At 45.9% G+C, this 24,083-nt stretch overlaps 1 protein-coding gene across 2 annotated transcripts in view; it reads left to right on the forward strand.

The window, feature by feature from the left end:
• The first annotated feature begins 339 nt into the window (after window positions 1-339).
• GFPT1 (glutamine--fructose-6-phosphate transaminase 1) overlaps window positions 340-24,083 on the forward strand; it is a 58,263-nt gene continuing 34,519 nt past the window's right edge. For both annotated transcript variants that reach the window (XM_069766569.1, XM_069766571.1), the window contains exon 1: window positions 340-469. In XM_069766569.1, coding sequence (XP_069622670.1) covers window positions 463-469 — 7 coding nt within the window. In that variant the 5' untranslated portion in view covers window positions 340-462. The remainder of the gene's footprint in view (window positions 470-24,083) is intronic.

The following is a 24,083-nucleotide window of genomic DNA, read 5'->3' on the forward strand; positions in this document are numbered from 1 at the left end:
CACAGGTCCCTGCATACACATCGACTGTATGTGAGGCCGCCATACGCCGCGCACCGCAGCGCTATGGCCAACGAATGGTTAACTGCCGCCACTCCTCGTCCATGACGTTAAGCCCCGCCCGTCCTGTCCCTCCGCCCCGCCCACTCTGCGGAGTCACCGCTCCTTCGGTGGCTTCTCAAGAGTTGGATCCGGCCACGTCACTCCTGCCAGCAGAACGGCACGCCTTCCTCTCATTGTCACCAATCAGCGGAAGACTGGGCGGGACAAGTGTGAGGGGAGTGCCCAATAGAGACGCGCTCCGGGAATGACGGGCAAGGAGGCGACCAATAGGAAGAATCAGGTTGTTCTGGTGACGTCGGCAGCACGGTCCGTGGTCCTTATGTAGGGTCGGCGAGGCTGAGCTGGCCGCAGACAGTGTGTGATAGTGACATCTCACAGAGCGCGGCACAGAGGAAGAGCAGCATGTGTGGTGAGTATGCGCACACTGCCTGCCGGCTACGGGGCTTCCCGGCTCCCTGCATGGCACACGGGCAGCTTCTTCCCCTCTTCTCAGCATCCTCGGGCTGACGTGCTCGGTGCTGCTCACCTTGTGCTGACGGCCGGTGACCCTGTCTGTGCCCTCTCTCCAGTAATGGCCGTTCTGGGCTCTGATGTTCTCTCATCGCTGCTTCACTCCTGTGTGTGGTGATGGGGCTGCGGCAGATATTCGGGGCGACCCAGTGTGTTATTCCTCAGTCCCCGGGGTCACTTACCGATTATTGGAGCTTCTCTTCACATTGTTGCTATTGGTAACATTCTATGCGTTCCATCATTAGCATCATCTCTGGGGGACACTTATCCCCTTCAACATAGATCACAGTGGGTCTTGTATGACAGGCCCCGGTGGGTCTCTGTATGGCTGGCCCCGGCGGGTCTCTGTATGGCCGGCCCCGGTGGGTCTCTGTATGGCTGGCCCCGGTGGGTCTCTGTATGGCTGGCCCCGGTGGGTCTCTGTATGGCCGGCCCCGGTGGGTCTCTGTATGGCTGGACCCTGTGGGTCTCTGTATGGCCCGCCCTGGTGGGTCTCTGTATGGCCCGCCCTGGTGGGTCTCTGTATGGCCCGCCCCGGCGGGTCTCTGTTGGCCTGCCCCGGCGGGTCTAAGTATGGCTGCCCTGTTACTTCCCGTGGCCCATGATATCTGCATATGAGTATTGCTACTTTGTATCATTCACTCTTCCAGGGATATTCTGTGTTTTGCGCTTTTTTTTTTTTCTTAGTCCATGTTCGCACATTGCAGAAAATCTCTGGTGCCGATTTGCTTACAGTCTTCCCACTAATCAGCGGCCAGAATCCGCCACACAGGTCTGATTCCGCCTCCTTGTGTTACAAGCCCTGAAGAAGGCGTTCCCTACACCCTGGGAATCCGCGCCGTGCGCTCAGGTTTGTGCAGCTTCGTTCTTCCTCCAAGGATGAGCTTGTTGTGAAAACCCCACGTTCTTGCATTGCCCTGTAATTGCTGTGATCTTAGAATATTCCTGGGTGTCGGGGGCTCATCTGCGGGGTCCTTCCGTTTGATAGGTGGGGCCGCTTTATTGCTAAACACAATGTGAGGTTTGTCTTCGCTTTGGCCTAAATTCCTGTAATTATCCCTATTAGTATAATAGCGGGGCGCCGTGTCATCAGTGGATATTATGGGGTTATTGCTGGATGATGACATTTGCGCAATTTATTTGTGCCATATGATGATCTGCTTTCATTTGGAGACCCCAAAACTAAGTTTAACGTCAGAACGCCTGTTCCTTACCTTGTGGTCTATGGTGACAAGGTCACGTGCAGCTTGTGACCTTTGGAGAAAAATGCAGCAAGTCTGGATGTTTGAGGCTGCTGTCACACTAGCAGTATTTGGTCAGTATTTTACATCAGGATCTGTAATCCAAAACCAGGAGTGGAACAAATAGAGGAAAAGTATCATAGAAACATATGCACCACTTCTGTATTTATCACCCACTCCTGGTTTTAGCTACAAATACTGATGTAAAATACTGACCAAATGCTGCACATTTGTTGCTTTGTGTCCTGTTCCACATTGGGCACTCATCAATAAAAGGTGGCGACATTGCATCCCCTGCGCCGCCTCCAAACACTGCTGCCTGGGGATTTACCTATGTCCGGGAGCTAACAAATTCGGGAATGGTGTTGATTGCAGACTAAGCGCTCGTTCACACCTCTGACTTTTCCACAAATGAGAAAAACAGACATGTTGATCAGACCTTGATCACAGTGCGCTCCAAGTGTCCTGCATTTTTCCAGCTTCTCCTTTCTGATAGCCTGGGCCACACTCTGATGTCATCCAAGGGCGTTCAGATTTATTTATTTATTCTTTCCTGTTTATGGGTCTGTTTACTTGCATTATAAATTTTCATTTTACTATTGGATCAAAATCAAACCTGTCTCCTCCATTTGCCACAGACATGTGGCACTCAACTAATATACCTGGTATTGGTCACAGCAAGCAAAATGATCCATCCGAGTCCAAGTCTTGTTGTGCAGGCGGTGGTTCTATCTGGATCCTGCTCCCCAGGATGTGGGGTTAGCTGTGTTTAACTAGCCACAGACATCCATCTGTTTTACCAAGGAATTATCTGAAGGTGACAAGTTTTAATTAGATTTTTGGGCAGTTTTTTTTTTTGTGTGTGCCACTTTGTGTTTTATTTAGGCTTTTTTGCATTTCAAAGGGCTGTCTGGTGTTTAAGTCCAACTTTGCTGATAATGATGCAAATTAGAATCCTATCTCTGTCCTAATAGCTGGAGTCCTCTGTGTTTGGTGGCACAGGCCCCAGGTGGTGGCCATGGTTCTGCTTGGTTTACTATTGTGTTTTTGCTGTTTGTTTGTGACTGATCATTATCATAGTTACCCTATAACCTCTAAAATGTAACATCTTATAGGTCCTGGAATATGTTTGTTAGGCTGGTTTCACATGTCAGTGACTCTGGTACGTGAGGTGACCGTTTCCTCACGTACCGGAGACACTGACTCACATAGACACATTAAAATCAATGTGTCTCTGCACATGTCAGCGTGTTTTCACAGACCGTGTGTCCGTTTGGAAAACACGGAGACATGTCAGTGTTCGTGGGAGCGCACGGATCACACGGACCCATTAAAGTCAATGGGTCCGTGTAAAACACGTACCGCACACGGATGTTGTCCGTGTGCCGTGCAGGAGACAGCGCTACTGTAAGCGCTGTCCCCTGCGTGCGTTGCTGAAACCGGTATTCATCCCTTCTTCCCAGCAGCGTTCGCTGGAAAGAAGGTATGAATAATTTTCTTTTTATTTTTTAAAATAAAGTTGCCGGTAATCTGCCCCCTCCCACCCCCTGTGCGCCCGCCCGCTGGCATTAAAATACTTACCCAGCTCCCTCGGCGCTTCCATCCTCTCAGCGTCGCTGCTTGTCCTGTATGATCGGTCATGTGGTGCCGCACATTACAGTGATGAATATGCGGCTCCACCTCCCATAGGGGTGGAGCCGCATATTCATTACTGTAATAAGCGGCACCACGTGACCGCTCATACAGGAAGAGCTGCGACGCTGAGGGAGCTGGGTAAGTATTTTAATGCCAGCGGGCGGGCGCACAGGGGGTGGGAGGGGGCAGATTACCGGCAACTTTATTTTAAAAACAAAATAAAAAAAAACTTATTCATTCCTTCTTTCCAGCGAACGCTGCTGGGAAGAAGGGATGAATACCGGCTTCAGCACCGCACGCAGGGGACAGCGCTTAACTCTAGCGCTGTCTCCTGCATGGTCCGTGTGGTCCTCAGTCGGCACACGTGTGCCACACTGATGTGCTACGTAAGCACACGGACAATTCCAGTACCGATTTTTCCGGTACCGGAATTATCTGGACGTGTGGGACAGGCCTTAGGTAGCTTGGCAGATCTTTTTAAAGTCCTACATAAAGAACATTTTTGAAGGGCTTATGGTCTGCGTACGTACGGACGACAACCTGAAATGCCTACCAAGTGCAAGAGAAAGTTTACACTTGTCAGAGACTCTCACCCAACCAAACCAGAGCTCCTACTTTACACTGATGAGGGGCAAAGACTCGAAACATGTCTGCAAATTCAGTTTTTCTTATCCTACTCAACCCTACCTTTTCTAGGGTCAATATTGACTCTGTAGGATTGCTATCTCCAATATAGGGCCCTAGAGTTCCTGTTCTCTTCCTGTCTAAAGTGACTACTTGTTTACCAGGAATATAAATTGTGCCACCATAGCATTTCAAGACTGTGTTTTCTTTGTGTCTAGTTATGTCCAATTTTGTAAGAGTAGAGTTGAGAGATACTTGGATGCTTTATCATTTGGGTGGAGGACTTGAGAAAGATTTGCATTTAAGTGCCCGGATTTCTTCTTCTCATGGGCAGATTTCCCAGAATTACTAAGCTAGAACAAGTCTTGGGCAATGGATGATTTTGCATCTGTTAAGGAAGCCATAGACAAAAAGATTTGGTCACAAACAAGTTTGCATCGCTGTAGAAAGTGCAAATTATGGAGGTCTGAGCCTAGAAAGGGGTTTGCTTATGATTTTAATGATATCCTGATCATGAAAATTAAAGTCTCTCTTATCTAATATTTATATTGCCCTAAATGGGATATTCTCTGCTGATGACCCTGGGGAGTGTGAACATGATTTATGAAGTAAGGCCACATATACAGTAGTTCCTGAATGTCTTCATCCCAGGGAATAACTGATGCACTGAAGAAATCCTGCACTTTAATGGGAATTTTTCAGTATGATCCATCCCCATGATATCTGATGTCATATTACAGAAAAATCCATTTTTTTCTTAATATGTAAATGAGTTGTTAAGATCTATGGGCTGGACAAAGATCTCCCTGAGAATCTGCCTCCAGAGCTTATTGTAAATGAAAGTGGCAGTTACCAGTGTGAGTCGTGTAATGACTGACAGTCTGCTCTGAATCTACATGTCTCACTCTGGTAATGCCCTTTTTAATTTAAAATAAGCCCTGGGGGCAGATTCTTAAGGTACCGTTACACTAAACGACTTACCAATGATCACGACCAGCGATACGACCTGGCCGTGATCGTTGGTAAGTCGTTGTGTGATCGCTGGGGAGCCGTCACACAGACAGCTCTCTCCAGCGACCAACGATCAGGGGAACGACTTCGGCATCGTTGAAACTGTCTTCAACTATGCCAAAGTCCCCCTGCAGCACCCGGGTAACCAGGGTAAACATCGGGTTACTAAGCGCAGGGCCGCACTTAGTAACCCGATATTTACCCTGGTTACCACTGTAAAAGTAAAAAAACAAACAAAAAAAAACACTACATACTTACATTCCGATGTCTGTCACGTCCCCCGCTGTCAGCTTCCCTGCACTGACTGTGTCAGCGGCGCCGACCGTAAAGCAGCACAGCGGTGACGTCACCACTGTGCTCTGCTTTACGGCCGGTGCTGACAGTCAGTGCAGGGAAGCTGATGGCGGGGGACGTGACAGACATCGGAATGTAAGTATGTAGTGTAGTGGCCCTGCACTTAGTAACCCGATATTTACCCTGGTTACAAGTGAACACATCACTGGATCGGCGTCACACACGCCGATCCAGCGATGACAGCGGGAGATCAGCGACCAAAAAAAGGTCCTGATCATTCCCCACGACCAACGATCTCCCAGCAGGGGCCTGATCATTGGTCGCTGTCACACATAAGGAGATTGTTAGCGGGATCGTTGCTATGTCACAAAAAGCGTGATGTTGCAACGATATCGTTATGTGTGAAGGTACCTTAAGGGAGATCTATCTCTGACCCATAGATCTTATCAGATGATGTACAAATTAAGAAAAATGTGGCTTTGTCTGGAATAAGACATCGGGTCGCCGATATCAAGGTGTCACTTTAATTGGGTTGCTGTGACCTCACTGTCCATATAGGTGTCTTAGGAGGGTCAATCCTACTGACAGTTTCCATTTTTAAAGGGGTTCTCTACTACTGAATATTCTTGTACAAAAGGGCACATGGTGGTCTTAACATCAGAAAACTTATCCAATGGACCCCAACCATTCATGTCATGGCTGCAGCGTTTCCACTGGCTGTTGCGATTGGTGGATCTAGTGTATAGAGGTGCCTCCTGTCATTGTAACCCTGCCTCTGCTGATAAGCAGCCTGCTGAAAACTCTACCTGAAAAGACAGGAAGTAGGTGTCTGAATACGTCCCAGTGACCTGCGTGAAAGTTGCAGGATTACAATTATAATTTTTTATTGATATGAAAAAATGAAAGCATTGTCGAAAATGTCATGCATATAACACATACGTAATTCCTAAAATGGATAATTTCCTAATGCTGGCTTCCATTTAATGTAGCTCCAATACATTTCCCTTTGTATTATTATAGCAGGTACTTAATTGGCTCATTAAGTCCTGGAGAGCCCCTTTAAATGCTCAAAATCCTATAATTGACCAGTGACCAACCATAGACGCAGATGCCGGTTATTAATACGCGGCGCTGGTTGAATGGACCGGAGTATTTTCACATCTGCAATAAGTCTCCTTTTCCTTAGCTCTTCCTTCTGGGTTTCTAGTGAACTTTGGTCCTGAGTGGGGCTGATCAGTTTGGTTAGATGTGTTCTGTTACCCTGTCCTCACACCTCTGAAAGCAGGATGGGCCGGGATGGGGATTTTTTTGACACTTATTTCCGTCATGGAGAGAATACCATGGCCACCTCACCATGGGCTCGTTCCCTATGTAATCTGACGCTTCTCGGGCCGGCCACATCAATCCGCTCTATTCAACTTTCTGCCTTTCATTAGAGGCATGTAGATTCTCTTTCTGCCGACCATTAAGCTTTGTATTGATACAGGGACCTCATTGTACGATGCAAAGGGGAAAAGAAAATTCTCTATCCCCATGATGTGACTGATAGTGAAGCTCATGTGAGCAAGATCTTACTATTTTGAGAAATCAGACTTTAATATGAAATTTATTCTATCTGTTAGGTCAAAGGCTGTACACACCGGTGACTCTCATAGTGGCGCATTGCATGATACTGGGACCACAACAAAAAAATCCAATTCTGTTGTAATTTTCAAAAAAATGGCATAAAATCAACTGTATTTGTTTCCCCCGCAAACAGATATTGCTGCGAGCACGTGGCGCCCCAGACTTGGGCCTCATTCAGATTCCTTTTTTCTCATATATGAGAAAAATGGACATCAGAGGGGAGGTCAAAGTGTGCGAAAATGAGACTGGGCTGCATTTGGATGATATTCGAGTACAACCCAAAAAAAAAAAAAATAATATATATATATATATATATATATATATATATATATATATATATATATATATATATATATATATATATATATATATATATATTTTCCAGAGACCCATAGACTTGCTTTACCGATTTTTGATCCGACCAGTGGATGCAGTTGAACACTTCCTGCAATTTTCTTGGTCTATGAAAAATCATGGGCAGGAATGAGTGGTATCAATGATATGCAAATTGCCTCTTCTGAGAAAAAGAGGACTTATTATTATTATTATTATTTATTTACTAGATGGCAGCCCGATTCTAAAGAATCGGGAGTCTAGAATCCATATATACTTTATTTATTCAAATGTAAGAATAATACAATTAATAAATAATAGTAAGAAAGAACAAAAAATGGCTGCACTCACCAGCTCTTGACAATTCTTGTTATTTAAGTAAAAATTCAAAAATCACACCAAAATGGCGGGCGGAGTGTGTCACAGTACGGCACGTTTCTGATTGGTCGCTCGTAGCAGGCGGCAACCAATCAGACACTGGACACTGTTGACGTCACCGCTCTGCTTTCCGGCCGCTGTGCTCACAGCCAGAGCAGAGAAGCACAGCGCCGGGGACAGACAGCGGTAGGTAAGTATGTAGCGTTTGTTTTTTTTACTTTAACGATGGTAACCAGGGTAAACATCGGGTTACTAAGCGCGGCCCTGCGCTTAGTAACCCGATGTTTACCCTGGTTACCAGTGAAGACATCGCTGAATCGGCGTCACACACGCCGATTCAGCGATGTCAGCGGGACCTCAACGATCAAAAAATGGCCCAGGCCATTCCGACACGACCAGCGATCTCACAGCAGGGGCCTGATCGCTGGTACGTGTCACACATAGCGAGATCGCTACTGAGATCGCTGTTGCGTCACAAAACTTGTGACTCAGCAGCGATCTCGCTAGCGATCTCGCTATGTGTGACGGGGCCTTTACAGTGAGAGCTTGTGATCGTTATCTCTGACTTCCGGTCAGTCAGAAGTTGTGGTCACAAGATGGAGGATCAGGAATGGAGTGGCGCCTAGAAGAGCAGAAGCCGACGGCTGGTAAGGTAAGTATAATACTAGGGTCAGGGAATTGACATTAGCAGACCTGATCTCCGTCACATCTGGACTTGGCCTTAGCATAAAAGTGTGGTCCATAAACACCCGCATAACGTTTTTTTTTTGGGTGGGATGGGAATGTTGGTGCAATGTTTTACTGGCATGATGGGAAAATTCTTATGTTCAAGGAGATGGCGTATTGCTATATTTTTGCCCCAGCCTCATGTTGGTCGCCTGCCGTGTGTTGTTGTGCACGGCCCATCCTGTGTTACCTATAGACGTCCCTCCAGCTGTTTTTTCCCTTAAGGTCATTGCTCGAGAATTCTGTATTACAAGTTTGTGGAATCTTTCTTTCATGTCTTTGTGTATTGAGAGAAAAAAGGCAATGTGACCAATAGTAAAGATAGAATAAGTTGACATCACATCTCATGGTCGTGCATGGAGTCTCCCCTTTGTGCTGCCACTTTTTGTCATTTGTCAGTGTTGTGTCCCTTTATACAGGGGCTACACAGCAACATTGTCTAGGTCAGGGACAGGAGATGGCTCTGTGCCACTGCTACATTGTAGCAAAATGCACATGAATGGGATCGCCTTGTGACCTGTTGGGTACCCCAACCAGCAAGTCACAAAATACTGACACTGTTTGCAACTTCACAACAGCACCTATGGGTGGCAATGGGACCACATTCACTTGGTCTATGGCCACGGAACCTGACATGGAAAAAGTTGCTCCAGCTTTTTAAGGTAAATGGATTTTTCTATTCGCCACGACAGCACCCACTAGAGAGAGGGGATCCGCCCCTAGGAACAGGAAACCTACAGAGAGATAAAAGGGGCGGCCCCCCCTCGCTCCTCAGTTGGTTTCCTGTTCCTAGATGGAGACCCACAGAGAAGACTCTATGGATAGGAAGAGGAAGACCTGCCTGGACTACCGCCTGTACGACTCTGCTGAGCGGCAGGGGTTCCAGAAGCAGGTAGACAGAGTCGGGGGAATGATCCTGCGGGCTCCCCCCTCATCTGGTGCGGCTGACAGGCAGCCTGAAGTTATCCAACGGTCTCCCTGCTGGGACACCGTTGTGGAGACGCCGACAGTGCGGGTACCTGGTGCGACGTCCTCCGGTGTGCGTCTGGGCAGCGGTGAGACGGTTCCACGATACGAGGCCCTCCTGTCCCTCCAAGGTAAGAGGTGACATGGTGGGATGCAGCAGGCAGCGGCGTCTCCCGGCATACAGGACGCGGGCGCATGCGCAGTAGCGTCGGCGTCCCGGAAATGGAGAGGAACATCCGGGGCACGGTGTTGGAGGTCATTTCCGGGGGAACCGCCATATTGGATTCCCCCATGTGGTGCCATTACTCTAAACGCCGGATCTGTAAGTAAAAAAAAAAAAAAAAAAGTGGAGACAAAGCAAGGGGTGTGTACATTACTACACTATAAAGTGTAGTCAGTTAAGGCAGTCAGTGTGCCATTATGTCGTCCCAAGAGGAGGTCAGGGTGCACCCTATGGAAGAGCCATTAGTCCCTAGTGGTGAAGCCAGGAAAAGGAATAGTGGACACTCTAAAATAAGTGACTCCACTGATAAATCAGGAAGAAAATCCTCCCGTTCCACACCCCAAGCTAAGGCATCTCCGCAGCCGGTATAAATATTACGCTGGGTGAGTGCGTATATAGCTTCACTGAAGCTTATATTGATTCCTTTGCTTATATTATTTCTAGGCAAAGAGGACGGGGAAGAGTAAGCACAAACAATGTGCCATATGTACCGAACCCCTGCCTGACTCCTATCTTAAAAGTCTGTGTCAGGCATGTATAGACAACACCTTACGGCAGGAGGAATCGGTTAAAATGAATGAGATACGTCTCATAATTCGGGAAGAACTCCAGTCGTTGGGAGGTGGTTCTACTTCTTCAGTAAATATGGAGAAACGAAGGAGGAAAACATCCTCTCCTAGAGCTGACACATCAGCGGAGATTGGGGAGGTCGACTCTGATATTTCTCAGCAATCTAATTCCTCAGAGGAAGAGGACTTCGTCTGTTTTCCAACTGAGGGCATAAACAACCTAGTAAAATCAGTGAGAAATACGATGGGGGTGTCTGAATCAAAAGAACCCCAGACGCCACAAGAAGTTATGTTCGCTGGTCTTTCTCAGAAGAAAGGCCACGTATTTCCAATAAATCAGGCCATAAAAGATCTCGTTAAAAAAGAATGGAGTAGAGGTCAAAAGGGGTTGGTCCCAATATCCTGTAAGAGGCGCTACCCCTTTGATGATGAGGATTTGAATACCTGGGCCAAGATACCAAAAGTCGATGCGGCAGTTGCGTCTACATCTCGCCGTTTCTCCTTACCAGTAGAGGATGCAGGTTCCTTATCAGATCCTATGGACCGGAAATCAGACGCACTCCTTAAAAAATCGTGGGAGGCCTGTGTCACGGCATTCAAGCCGGCTATTTCAGCCACATGTACTGGCAGATCAATGCTAGTCTGGCTGGATCAGCTGGATCAGAAGATTAAAAGTGGCGTATCTAGAGAAAAATTAAGGGCATCTATCCCTTTGATTAAAGGTGCTGCGGCTTTTATTTCAGATGCCTCAATTGATTCCCTCCGCCTGGCGGCCAGGACAGCTAATCTCGCTAATACGGCTCGGCGGGCTTTATGGTTAAAAAACTGGAAGGGGGATGCCCAGTCAAGATCCAAATTATGTTCCATACCCTGTCAGGGTGAGTACCTGTTTGGCACAGTCCTTGATGATATTCTCACTAAGGCGGGCGAGAGGAAGAAAGGATTCCCTAATCCCTTTATTCCGTCTTACAGAAGGGCGTTCAGGAAGCCACCATTCGGAAGAAAGGGAGGCTTCAGAGACAGGTGGAATAATAAGGATTTCAAACAAAAAGGAAATCTGTTTAATAAACGCCCCTTCAAGCCAACCGATAAATTCCATCAGTGATATTTCTCCGGTGGGGGGAAGACTAAAACAATTCAGTCATCAATGGAAAGAAATATCAACTAATCAATGGGCTATTAAATTAACATCCTCAGGCCTCACACTAGACTTTATTAAAACTCCTCCGGATTCTTTCGTTCTTACCACCTTAAGATCCAAGCCTCAGCAAGAGGCACTTGAAACCGAGGTTAAAACCCTCCTACGCAAACATGTCCTAGTAGAGGTTCCATCTTCTCAGATAGGGAGAGGTTTTTACTCTCCCTTGTTCCTGATTAGTAAGCCGGATGGCTCTTTCAGAACTATAATCAATTTGAGGAAGCTGAATTCCTTTATAAAACCTAAAACATTCAAAATGGAATCCATTCGTTCAGCTATAAAAAATCTATTTCCAAATTGTTACATGGTAGTATTGGATCTAAAAGATGCTTACTACCATATTCCCATTCATAATTCACACCAACAATTTCTTCGGGTAGCAGTTTGTATAGAGGGGCAAATTCGTCATTTACAATATAGAGCAATGCCCTTCGGGTTATCTATGGCCCCAAGGATTTTTACTAAGTTACTATCAGAAGTAATGTCCTTTTTACGGGTAAAGGATACTTTGGTCATTCCATATCTAGATGACCTGTTGATTGTAGGAAAGAGCCCCCTACAGTGTGAGCAGAGATTACGGGAAGTAGTCATATCCTTACAATCCCTGGGTTGGCTAGTTAATTGGGAAAAATCTAGACTTCAGCCTGTAACGTGTCAAAGATTCCTTGGGCTCCTTCTGGATTCCGTTGACCAGATTTGTAAACTGCCTGAGGATAAGAAATTCTCCATAGTTGATAAGGTGTCCTCAGCAATAAAAAGACGTAGTATGTCACTAAGACAGGTCACGTCATTGCTAGGCTCTCTAACATCGTGCATTCCTGTGGTACAGTGGGCACAGTTCCATACTAGGCAGCTACAAAAATTTGTATTGGAGGAGGACATTAAGAATAGAGGATGTCTGGATAGAACAGTTTTTCTAACATCGGAAGTATTACACTCCCTTAGGTGGTGGTTGGATCAGAATAATCTTTCAAAGGGGGTTCTATGGGTAATCACTCCTTCTAGTGTTGTGACCACAGATGCTAGTCCTGAAGGCTGGGGGGCACATTTTCAGGATCAATGGGTTCAGGATCTTTGGTCCAGCTCAGATCTTAATAATTCCTCGAATGTCAAGGAGTTGAGGGCGGTATATTACTCCCTTCTCCACTTTCTTCCCCAGCTCAGCGGCTCTCATACAAGAGTATTCTCCGACAACACCACTGCGGTGGCGTATCTGAACCATCAGGGAGGTACAAGGTCGGACAAACTCAGGGAGGTGGCATCAGACATCATGGAATTAGCTGAAGGTCATCTACTATCACTATCGGCAGTACACATCAGAGGCACAGACAACTTTCGTGCCGATTTCCTGAGCCGTCATACTCTTCATCAAGGGGAATGGATGCTGAGCAGGAAGATTTTCAAGGCAATAACAGCTCGATGGGGTGTTCCTCAAATAGACTTGTTTGCCACAAGAGCCAACCGTCAAGTCAAGATGTTTGCCTCTCTAAACAGGGAGGACAAGCCAGACATACTCGATGCCCTCCAGACGCCATGGACATTCGATCTGGCCTATGCTTTCCCTCCATGGAATCTATTACCTATAGTAATAAGAAAAATAAGGGAGGAGGGCGCAAAAGTTCTGTTGATAGCCCCATTTTGGCCCAAGAGGCCATGGTTCTCATGGCTGAGGGCGATGTCAGTGTCAGATCCATGGATTCTGCCTCAGTCCAAGGACCTGCTCTCTCAGGGTCCATTCCTCCATCCTCAGGCAAAGGGCATGAACTTAACTGTCTGGAGTTTGAGAGGCGGTTACTAAATCTCAGGGGGTTTTCTAATGGGTTAATCGATACTCTTATGAAGAGCAGAAAACCTTCAACTACCAGGATTTATGTTAGAATTTGGAGGAAATTCCTTCAATTTCATACTACACAATTTTCCTCTGAGATTCCTATATTTCAAATATTAGAATTTCTACAAAAAGGGCTGGAATTAGGGCTCTCCGTGAGCACTCTGAAGGTGCAGGTTTCAGCATTAGGAGCTCTTTTTTTAATCATGACATTGCAGGAAATAAATGGATATCCCGGTTTATATCCGCTTGTGAAAGATCAAAACCAATTAACATTCCTCGGGTTCCTCAGTGGGATCTTTCGATAGTTTTGAATGCATTAACACAACCACCTTTTGAGCCTCTCCATACAGCCTCACTAAAGAACATTTCTTTGAAGACTGTTTTGCTAGTGGCATTAGTCTCTGCCAGAAGAGTGAGCGATCTCCATGCATTATCTATAGATCCTCCCTTTTTAACGGTAACATCAGATAGGATACTTTTAAAAACAGATCCTTGTTATCTCCCTAAGGTGGCTTCTACCTTTCATAGATCCCAGGAGATCTTGTTACCCACCTTTTATGAGAACCACTCAACTCCAGAAGAAGAAAGACTTCACACCCTAGATGTAAAAAGGTCTGTCCTAGCCTATTTAGAGAGAACTAGGGACTGGAGGAAGAGTAGGGCTCTCTTTGTGTCTTTCCAGGGTAAAACCAAGGGTGCCGGAGTCACAAAGAACACATTATCTCGCTGGATCAGAGAGGCCATAATCTTGGCGTATAAAGCTGGAGGGAGAGATCCTCCAATGCATGTCGGAGCACACTCTACAAGAGCCTTGTCGACTTCCTGGGCAGAAAGGGCGAATGTGCCAATAGACCTTATATGTAAGGCTGCAACTTGGTCTTCACCAAATACCTTCTATAAGCATTATAGATTAGATCTATCCTCTGCTTCTGATCTAACTTTTGGTGTATCGGTCCTTGACTCAGTAAACCCACCCAGTCTATAGTCTCTGCAATTCTCTCTAGTGGGTGCTGTCGTGGCGAATAGAAAATACCGGATTACGTACCGGTAATGCTCTTTTATAGAGCCCACGACAGCACCCGTTCACATCCCTCCCTTTTCTGTATATAGTTGCACATGGTGCTTGTTTGGTGAGGTGTAAATATTAGAAAGATATAATATGAGGTTGTAAATATGTATATACCTGAACCTGTTAACTAAAACTTGGCGGCGGTTCCTCCTATTCTCTGTAAAACAACTGAGGAGCGAGGGGGGGCCGCCCCTTTTATCTCTCTGTAGGTTTCCTGTTCCTAGGGGCGGATCCCCTCTCTCTAGTGGGTGCTGTCGTGGGCTCTATAAAAGAGCATTACCGGTACGTAATCCGGTATTTCTCTTTTGCAGGTAATATCTGGATTAGGCTACTTTCACACTGGCATGGTACGACGTCCGTCGCAATACGTCGTTTTGGTGAAAAAAAAAAAAACGCATCCTGCAAAGTTGGCTGCAGGATGCGTTTTTTCCCCATAGACTAACATTAGCGACGCATTGCCACACATCGTGTTGTGGCGGACCGTCGGAACAAAAAAAGTCACATGTAATGTTTTTTTGTGCGTCGTGTCCGCCATTTCCAATCGTGCATGCACGGCCGGAACTCTGCCCCCTCCTCCCCGCAACTCACAATGGGGCAGCGGATGCGTTGTAGTAATGCATCCGCTGCCCCCGTTGTGCTGCGTTGTCACAGGATGCGTCGGCCCGACGCACTGAGACGGGCCGACGCTAGTGTGAAAGTAGCCTAAGTTAATATACATAAGTTTTATCAAAGACTTAAATGAGCTAAACTCTATAAATAATTTGCACTAAGTGTTAGGAAAATATGAGAAACAGTGCCACACCTGTCTAGTGGTTGTGTCTGGAATTACAGTTTAACATCTGGTGTGAATTAAGGCTTAGCTGCAATGCCATGAACAACCTGTAGGTAGGTGTGGCGCTGTTGTGGAAAAAGCAAGGCTACAAGTCTTTTATAGGGCAATTACCGTAAGTAAATTCCAGTGAAGGTTAGTGTAGTGATGACCACCATTATCATACAGGTAGTTATGTAACTATAGGAGGGGAGTGTGGAGTGTTGGAAGGCCTCTGTCTGAAGGGACACACCTGTATTTGTCCTCTGGCAGCCTTGCTTCACTTCCCATCTTCCGACTGAGCTTTTTCCCTCTTGGTGAGTGGCAGGTATGTAGCACCTTTATGCCGAGTTATTTCCCCACATTATATACCCTTGTAGATCTACTGTACTGCAGGCGGAGCAGATGGTGTCATTGTCACAAGTGCTCATTGTAGTTTTATTAATTTAATGATGATTGCTCCTTAATGTGTTTGGAAAAGTGCGTATTACATTTGTGCATGTGGCCAACGTATATAGCGGGAACCGGTCCACCATCCAATAACTGTCTGACCTGTAAGCATCTTCATAATCTTTATTTATAGGGGTATTCTCAAGTTCGACAGTTATCCCTCATCCTATGGACAGGGCATGAGTTCCCATTCGTTGAGGGGGTCTGACTGCTAGGACCCCCACTGGTTATGAGAACTGGGTCTCTGAAGAGCCTCGTCTGAATGGAGCGGCGGTGGGTCATGTGGACTGCTGCTTCGTTCATTAGAGGACTGCCAGTGATGACGGCGTACTTCACTCAGCTAACCTTCGGCACACCCATGAGAATGAATGGAGCGGCCATGCACCTGGTCGCCCACCGCTCCATTCACACAGAGTCCTGGTTCTCCGGAGCAGTGGATACCTTAGAGGTTGGACCTCCATCGATCGGAAAGTTGTCCTCTAACCCATGGATAGGAAATAATGTCCAAACTTGAATACCCCTTTAAACTGTATAGGTTAGGACACATGGCTGCACTTTTTGAAGACAAAAAAATATATGTAATTGGTCCCTGTGCTGTACTTGGCCTTCACTGGCCTCTTACAGTCACGTGTTGCATGTGGTTCTCATGTTCTTGGGAGAAGGTCCTCAACTGGATTTCTTCTAAAAGTCCTACACAGAAATTTTTGTCACTGAATCGTGCACACATGACATGGTCTAGGCTACATGGAAATCGTCTTTTTGTAAACCAGGCAGACCGCCACTTTAGGTATAGAATGAAGCCACATATCCCATAGGAACGGGAAGAGGACCACCGCAATTTCAAGGCCAACACTTCCTGCTCTTGATGACTTCTATGATGTACAGCTCTGGCAAAAATTAAGAGACCACTGCAAAATTTTCAGTTTGTCTGATTTTTCTCTCTATAGATATATTTTTGAGTAAAATGTAAATTGTTGTTTTATTCTATAAACTACTGACATGTCTCCAAAGTTCCAAGCTCACTTTTGTATTTATTTTCTGAAAATGAGAAATGGTCAAAATAATCAAAAAATGCAGTGCTTGCAGAACTCCAATAATGCAAAGAAAACAAGGTCATAATCATTTAGAAACAATACTAATGTTAACTCAGGAAGAGTTCAGAAATCAATATTTTGTGGAATAACTATGATTTTTAATCACAGCTTTCATGCGTCTTGCCATGCTTTCCACCAGTCTTTCACACTGCTTCTGGTGCAAAAATTTAAGCAGTTCTTCTTTGTTTGATGGCTTGTGACCATCCATCATCCTCTTGGTTACATTTCAAAGGTTTTCAGTGGGTTTCAGGTCTGGAGATTGGGCTGCCCATGGCAGGGTTTTGTTGTGGTGGTTAGTGATGAGCGAGTGTACTTGTTGCTCGGGTTTTCCCGAGCACGCTCGGGTGACCTCCGAGTGTGACTGCTCGGAGATTTACGGTAGTTTTCATCGCAGCAGCTGAATGATTTACAGCTATTAGCCAGGCTGAGTACATGTGGGGGGTTGCCTGGTTGCTAGGGAATCCCCACATGTAATCAAGCAGGCTAGTAACTGTAAATTATTCAGCTGCTGGGATGAAAACTAAATCTCGGAGCAGTCATAAATACTCTGAGGTCACCCGAGCAACAAGTACACTCGCTCATCACTAGTGGTGGTCCTTCATCCACAATTTGATTGAAATAGCTGTGTTGCATGGTGCATTGTCCTGCTGGAAAAAACATTCCTCAGAGTTGGGGAATATTGCCTGAGCAGAAGGAATCAAATGTCTTTCCAGGATAACCTTGTATGCGGCTTGACTCATACGTCCTTCGCAAAGATTAACCTGCCCAATTCTAGCCTTGGTGTAGCATCCCCAGATCAACGCAAATTAGAAAAAGATGTGGCACTCACCCAGTTGCAACTTGCAACTGGGTGAGTGTTGCATCTCTTTTCTAATTTGCATTGATACACAGATTGTCACATGATGCAGAGCACCAGTTTTCCAGTAGCAGAATACAACCATTACCAAAGGTCTATACAGATCTAATTCCATGATGCTTGAATCTGCCTGACACCTGGTGCCATTCATTTTTTTTTTTTTTTTTTTTTCTATCGGAGGAATCCCCAGATCAACACTTGGTCGTCTTATGGTTAGACTGAGACCTGGAGAGGCGTACAAGCCACAGTGTCTTGCACCGACTGTGAAATTTGATGGAGGATCGGTGATGATCTGGGGATGCTTCAGCAAAGCTGGAATTGGGCAGGTTGTTCTTTGCGAAGGACGTATGAATCAAGCCGCATACAAGGTTATCCTGGGAAAACAGTTGATTCCTTCTGCTCAGGCAATGTTCCCCAACTCTGAGGACTGTGTTTTCAAGCAGGACAATGCGCCATGCCACACAGCTAGGTAAATCAAGGTGTGGATTGTAAGATTGCACTTACTGAGTGTATTGGGGGACACTCGCTTGGCCCGGGATTCAAGCACTTAGGCACGGTTTTACCACTTAAACAGTCCACATGGTTTATTATGGCATCATAAACCACAGAAATATGAACAACAAGCACAGTCTTTACATCAATCGTCAAATCATAATGTACGGCTTTGAAACGCGGTCACTAAACACGCCGAACCTCTATGTCCAGTTATCGTGGGTAATCGCACACCATACAGTTTATTAATGTCCATGGAGCACTACAGGCACCAACATATAACATTACGGTTGCAGCAACTAATCACGCTGGTCCTCTCCTGACCAGTTGCCTTGGGTTACCACACAGTTCGTAGAACATCACCAGCACCAACAGTCTGTATAGGTACCTGACGGGAGCTCCTGCTCCACCTGCTGACTCCTTGTCAGTCCTTTCTTCCGGGAAAGCTGCCTCAGGGGAATCACCAACTTGCCTGTGCGGCATATCTTAGTCAGTCCAGACCCACCGAAGGACGTTAGCTTCCCCAACACAGACCATACAGGTCCTCAGTGTCACTGTGCGCTGCTCAGGAATCCGGTCCTAATCCCAAGACCTCCCAACACACAAGCGTGTGGCCTGTCCAGGTGCTATCCAGGACTTTAGTCCAACACCCCAGGCCACCAAGTCCAAAGCCCCACCACGTGCTGTTCAGGAATCCTACTCCCAGGACTTCCAACACGGGCTTCCAGGACCTTGTACTTGGACCCTTCAGATCCAAACACTGGAACCACACAGGAACATGTGACCCACACCCTGGTCACATTATAAACCTTTTAACCACTCTCCTGGGTGGGAGTGGGTGTATGGCTAGTTTGTCCCGCCCATCTCACTAGCCCTGCCAACCTCCCATGATAAACATACCAAATACTTGTGGGACTATAGGTCCCAAAACACCACATCGCTTCAGGCTGGCAGCGCAGAGTCTTCTCCTCTGCGACACATATATCGGCCATTCACCACAATGCCGGACTTTGTCTTATTACCACAGCCATGCATGCACTCTCATGGCCTCAATACACCTCTGTGCGCATACTGGGGAGACCATGCAGTGTCCCCTACCTGTTACAGGGGTCACTGCATCACAGGATGAAGGACCTCCACAACAAATCCCTGTCATGGCCAGCCCAATCTCCAGGCCTGAAACCCATGGAAACCCCTGGAATGTAATCAAGAGGAATTTGGTTAGTCACAAGCCATCAAACAAATAAGAACTGCTTACATTTTTGTACCAGGAGTGGCATAAGGTCACCCAAAATCGGTGTGAAAGACTGGTGGAAAGCATGCCGAGACGCATGAAAGCGGTGAATAAAATCATGGTTATTCCACAAAATATTGATTTATGAACTCTTCCTGAGTTCAAACATTAGTATTGTTGTTTGTAAATGATTATGAACTTGTTTTTTTTTTTTTTTTTGCATTATTTGAGGTCTGCAAGCAATACATTTTGTTATTTTGACCATTTCTCATTTTCAGAAAATAAATACAAAATTATTGCTTGGCGCTTTGGAGACATGTCAGTCGTTTATAGAATAAAAGAACAATTTACATTTTACTCAAAAATACAAAAATATACCTATAAAGAGAAAAAAATCAGACAAACTGAAAATTTTGCAGTGGTCTCAATTTTTGCCAAAGCTGAATATAATTAACATTAGGGTTTATATAGACAATCCCTTTAAGCGTTTACATTACAGCGTAATTTCCTTATTAAAAATGTGTAGAGAACTGATGTCCTTATTGATTGTGGTGCTCTTATGTGGTTGCACATTACATCTGTTCTTGGCATTGTGGCCTCATGTCTGAAATGCACAGATTAGAGCGGGTCCTCCTGGAGAAAGTGAACTCATTATTTTGATAAGAGGCCACAGTGTGAGTGATTTGGGACTCGGGCCTTTCTCGGGGGAGAGTTTAGTGATTATTTGTGTTTGTCATGCTGGAAACTTTCCCATAACTAGTACCCGATGTTTTTACCCATAGATTTCTCTATAGGACCCGATATAAAAAGCGCCATTACAATGCTTGTTACAAGTAAAAAAACAAACAAAACAAAAAGACATTAGAAAACCTCTAACGGTCGTCTTCTTGAAGCGACTTTGCTGGCGCTTTTTTTACATTTTTGCTGCATCTTTTACATTTCAAGAAGGACACCGTCTGTGTGCGCATAGTGCTATGAAATCCTCATCAATAACCACTTCAAATATTTTTTGCGCACTCTTTCCATTCAATGGGAAATCCTCTTTGCTGTTCATAATATTTATTTTTTTGTGTGGATTCCGCAGCGGTCTACACCTGCTCCTCTATAGGAAATTGGAATCCTCAGGTGTAAAACCGCAGGTGGAATCCGCACAAAAACCGCAGTAAATCCGTGGGTAATCCGCAGTGTGGTTTACCTGCGGATTTTGCAAAAACAGTGCGGAAAAATACGCACATCAATCCGCAACGTGTGCACATAACCTTACAATATCAGGACTGTACTCTGTCACAAAAAATTCTTTGAAGCCCTAAGAAACCTTCATCTATTTCCAATTTCTGTATGTTTCATCCATCATGTGCTGCCATGTACGTGGGCTGAAGCACATTAACATACTGGAGCTCAGTGGTAAAGGCGAGCCATATAGCCCTACTCCAGAGACGGGGATCCTTGGCCCTCCAGCCGTTGTGTAACTACTACTCCCCAACATTCATATGCAGTCACATGGACTGTGTACCTCTGTAGAGGCTCCATACACGACACCTGACTCTGGTTTCATGCTTTTTGGAATCTAAATCTAGCCCAGAGGGGCCACAGCTGGGTCTATGTTGGGTGATCTCATCCTGTCATGGCTGCCCTGACTTCTGTGTACTGACATGTCTGTACTATTTCTCTGTCTTCATGGATTACATTGATCATACACCAGGTCATCAGCCGACAACATTCACTTGCAGTTCGTCTCTGACCTGTTGATTTCAAGATTGTGCCAGGTTCTCCTGCTCTTGTAGGACCAGACCCTTCAGAAGATACCAGATAATGGAATGTTTAGTATCATGAGCTATATAGCTGTGTCCTCCAGGATCGGTGCATGCCCTCCACAGTCCTCATGCCCTCCACAGTCCTCATGCCTGCATGTCTCACAGCTGTTAGACAGCACATGCATGGTAGGCCTGTTAGATAATTCCTGCACCTGTTGCAGCTCTCGAGCAGCTGCAACATATTATTCGAGCACACCGAAGACAACAGGGTTAGCACCCAAGCATGCTCTGATAACACCTTATCCAAGCACAACCGCTCATCACTACTGGGGACCATAAAAGTGGTCACACCATCTATGACCCAGGCATCTGAGGTTCAGCTGTGGCCCACTTCTGTGGCTGGAGGGGGAACAAGTGCACACTTCACTGACTGTTACCGATCTAGGGACTTAAAATGGAAAATCTCTCGCATGGTCTTTGAGTAATCTTCTTGTTTGTTACACATATCCACTTTGGAGAAATCTGGCTATGATCTAATTTGGCCACCATAATGGCTTCTAAAGGAGTTTCCGGCTACATCTTTTAGGCTGCCGTCACACTAGCAGTATTTGGTCAGTACTTTACCTCAGTATTTGTAAGCCAAAACCAGTGGGTGAAAAATGCAGCAGTGGTGCTTATGTTTCTATGATACTTTTCCTCTAATTGTTCCACTCCTGGTTTTGGCTTACAAATACTGAGGTAAAATACTGACCAAATACTGCTAGTGTGACATCTGAATGGCGACTGACGCATTATCTGATCCGAAAGGTGTATGTTTTATTCCTGAAAAACAAGTCCGACTGAAGCCGTGCGGATATATATATATAATTAGGAAGAGCAGGACATTTAGTGCTCGATCTGTAGTAATTTTGTCTCATGGCGGTCTTTATACATCGAGCATGCAGAGGTTAGGATTTCTTCTTGTGAGATTTGAGGGTGTCGGAGAGGCGGAGGACTCTCCCCCTGTATAAGGCCGAGGACTCTCCCCCTGTATAAGGCCGAGGACTCTCCCCCTGTATAAGGCGGAGGACTCTCCCCCTGTATAAGGCGGAGGACTCTCCCCCTGTATAAGGCGGAGGACTCTCCCCCTGTATAAGGCGGAGGACTCTCCCCCTGTATAAGGCGGAGGACTCTCCCCCTGTATAAGGCCGAGGACTCTCCCCCTGTATAAGGCCGAGGACTCTCCCCCTGTATAAGGCCGAGGACTCTCCCCCTGTATAAGGCCGAGGACTCTCCCCCTGTATAAGGCCGAGGACTCTCCCCCTGTATAAGGCGGCCTGTGTTCAGAGCTTCTTGTGAATAGCGTTTTAGTTCGGCGTGTGAAGTGAATGGCCTCGGCCTGGCAGCGATCCACGCTCGCTATGAAGATTACTTTTCAGTTCTTAAAACCCACAACTCCCACCCAGACAAAGGCCCCATAGAGCGTCCTCACGTCTGGCGGGATGACTACCTGGCTTATGCCGCGGAGCCCACAGCATCTAGAGTTGACGTCTTGCACATAGCACATTCAGACTTTTCTTGATGGAAGACTCGATGTTACAGTGAAGGTCGGACTTCGCTTGCAGCCAATTTGCAGGATATATTGGACAGCTGCTTAGCAATTACAGGGGTGAATTTTCATCTAATCCCTGACCCGGCTTCATTTTTTAAATATTTTTCATTTTAATAGGCCAGTAAATTACTAGGTGCTCCCGCACTCAGTTTGCTGCCTGTTGCATTGTGCGTAGCCTGTGGCATTGTGTATTGTCTCACTTGCTACCTAGGCAATGCTCCTACAGCCCGCCCGCCCGGCATTGTGCCATATCTATAGCTCCTCTTTGCCGTGGGCGGACAAAGCATTGGTGCAGTCTCACAGGGGCCAAGAGCTAGGGGGGGCCATTTTGACACCCAAAACAGGCTGAATTGTGCATTCTGATGAGCTATTGAATTGGAAGGGCCCCTATTTTGTTCTTGCACAGGGGCCCTTTTCTGTCTGTGTCCGCCAGGGCTCTATGCTAACGAACACGGGTTCTTGAGTCTCTTTTTAAGCATCAAGACCCTAGATGCAATTGCTATCTGCACCTCTAAATAGTTACTCCCGTTTTATAGAAGATCTGCCATAAATATTTTTTATCTAGTGTAAATGCCGCTGTTCTCCTGAATCTGGGGGTATTTTTCTTTTGTTCCTGCGCCTTTTTGTTCATGAGATACGGCCCCCTATTTCCTGTGTGTAAATCTAGCCTTCTTATCTAAATGGGCATAGGCCTAATCTCTTTTGTATAGAAGTCTTTTTGAGGTGCACGCCCATTTGGCAAATAAGACCAGATTTATGTACAGAGAAGAGGGGGCCATATCTCAGGAATGGAGGGGCGCAGGGACGAAAGAAAAACTTTGCCAGATTCAGGAGAACAGCGGCATTTACACCAGGTAAATGGCAAGTGACCGGTCCTTTTTTCAGTCCTAGAAAAACAAATGGTGATGTTTCACCAGACAATGTAAGAACTTAAAAAAATGAAAAAAAAAAAAAAAAAAAAAAAATTGGGGTGATGGCAGCTCGTCTTTGCTCGGCTACAGCTAATCTCTCCCAACAAAAGGTAATATTGTCAGAAAGACTCTGCAAAAATACACCTGCATCAGATAAATGCGGGCGACGAGGCTAATCTTCCATTAGCACACATGGGCGTGAAATGATTCAGCAAATAAGGCTATGTGCACACGTTGCGGATTCGCAGAGTTTTTTGCGGTGCAGAAACGCTGCAGAACCGCAATTGATTTACAGTACAATGTACGGTAAATCAATGAGAAAAAAAAAGCTGTGCACACGTTGCGGAAAATCCGGTGCGGAAACGCTGCAGATTAAAAACAGCATGTCACCTTTTTTTTTTTTTTTTTGCGGATCTGCAGCGTTTTTGTACCCATTCCATTATAGAAATCCGCAGGGGTAAAAAACGCGGCAAATCCGCAAGAAAACCGCAGCAAAAACTCACAAAAAACACGACATCCGCAGGTGCGTTTTCTGCCAGGAGAGGCAGAATCCGCACCAGAAATTCCTAAGCCTAATCCGCCACGTGTGCACATAGCCT

The sequence above is a fragment of the Ranitomeya imitator genome, chromosome 4, assembly GCF_032444005.1.
Source record: "Ranitomeya imitator isolate aRanImi1 chromosome 4, aRanImi1.pri, whole genome shotgun sequence".
NCBI lineage: Eukaryota > Metazoa > Chordata > Amphibia > Anura > Dendrobatidae > Ranitomeya > Ranitomeya imitator.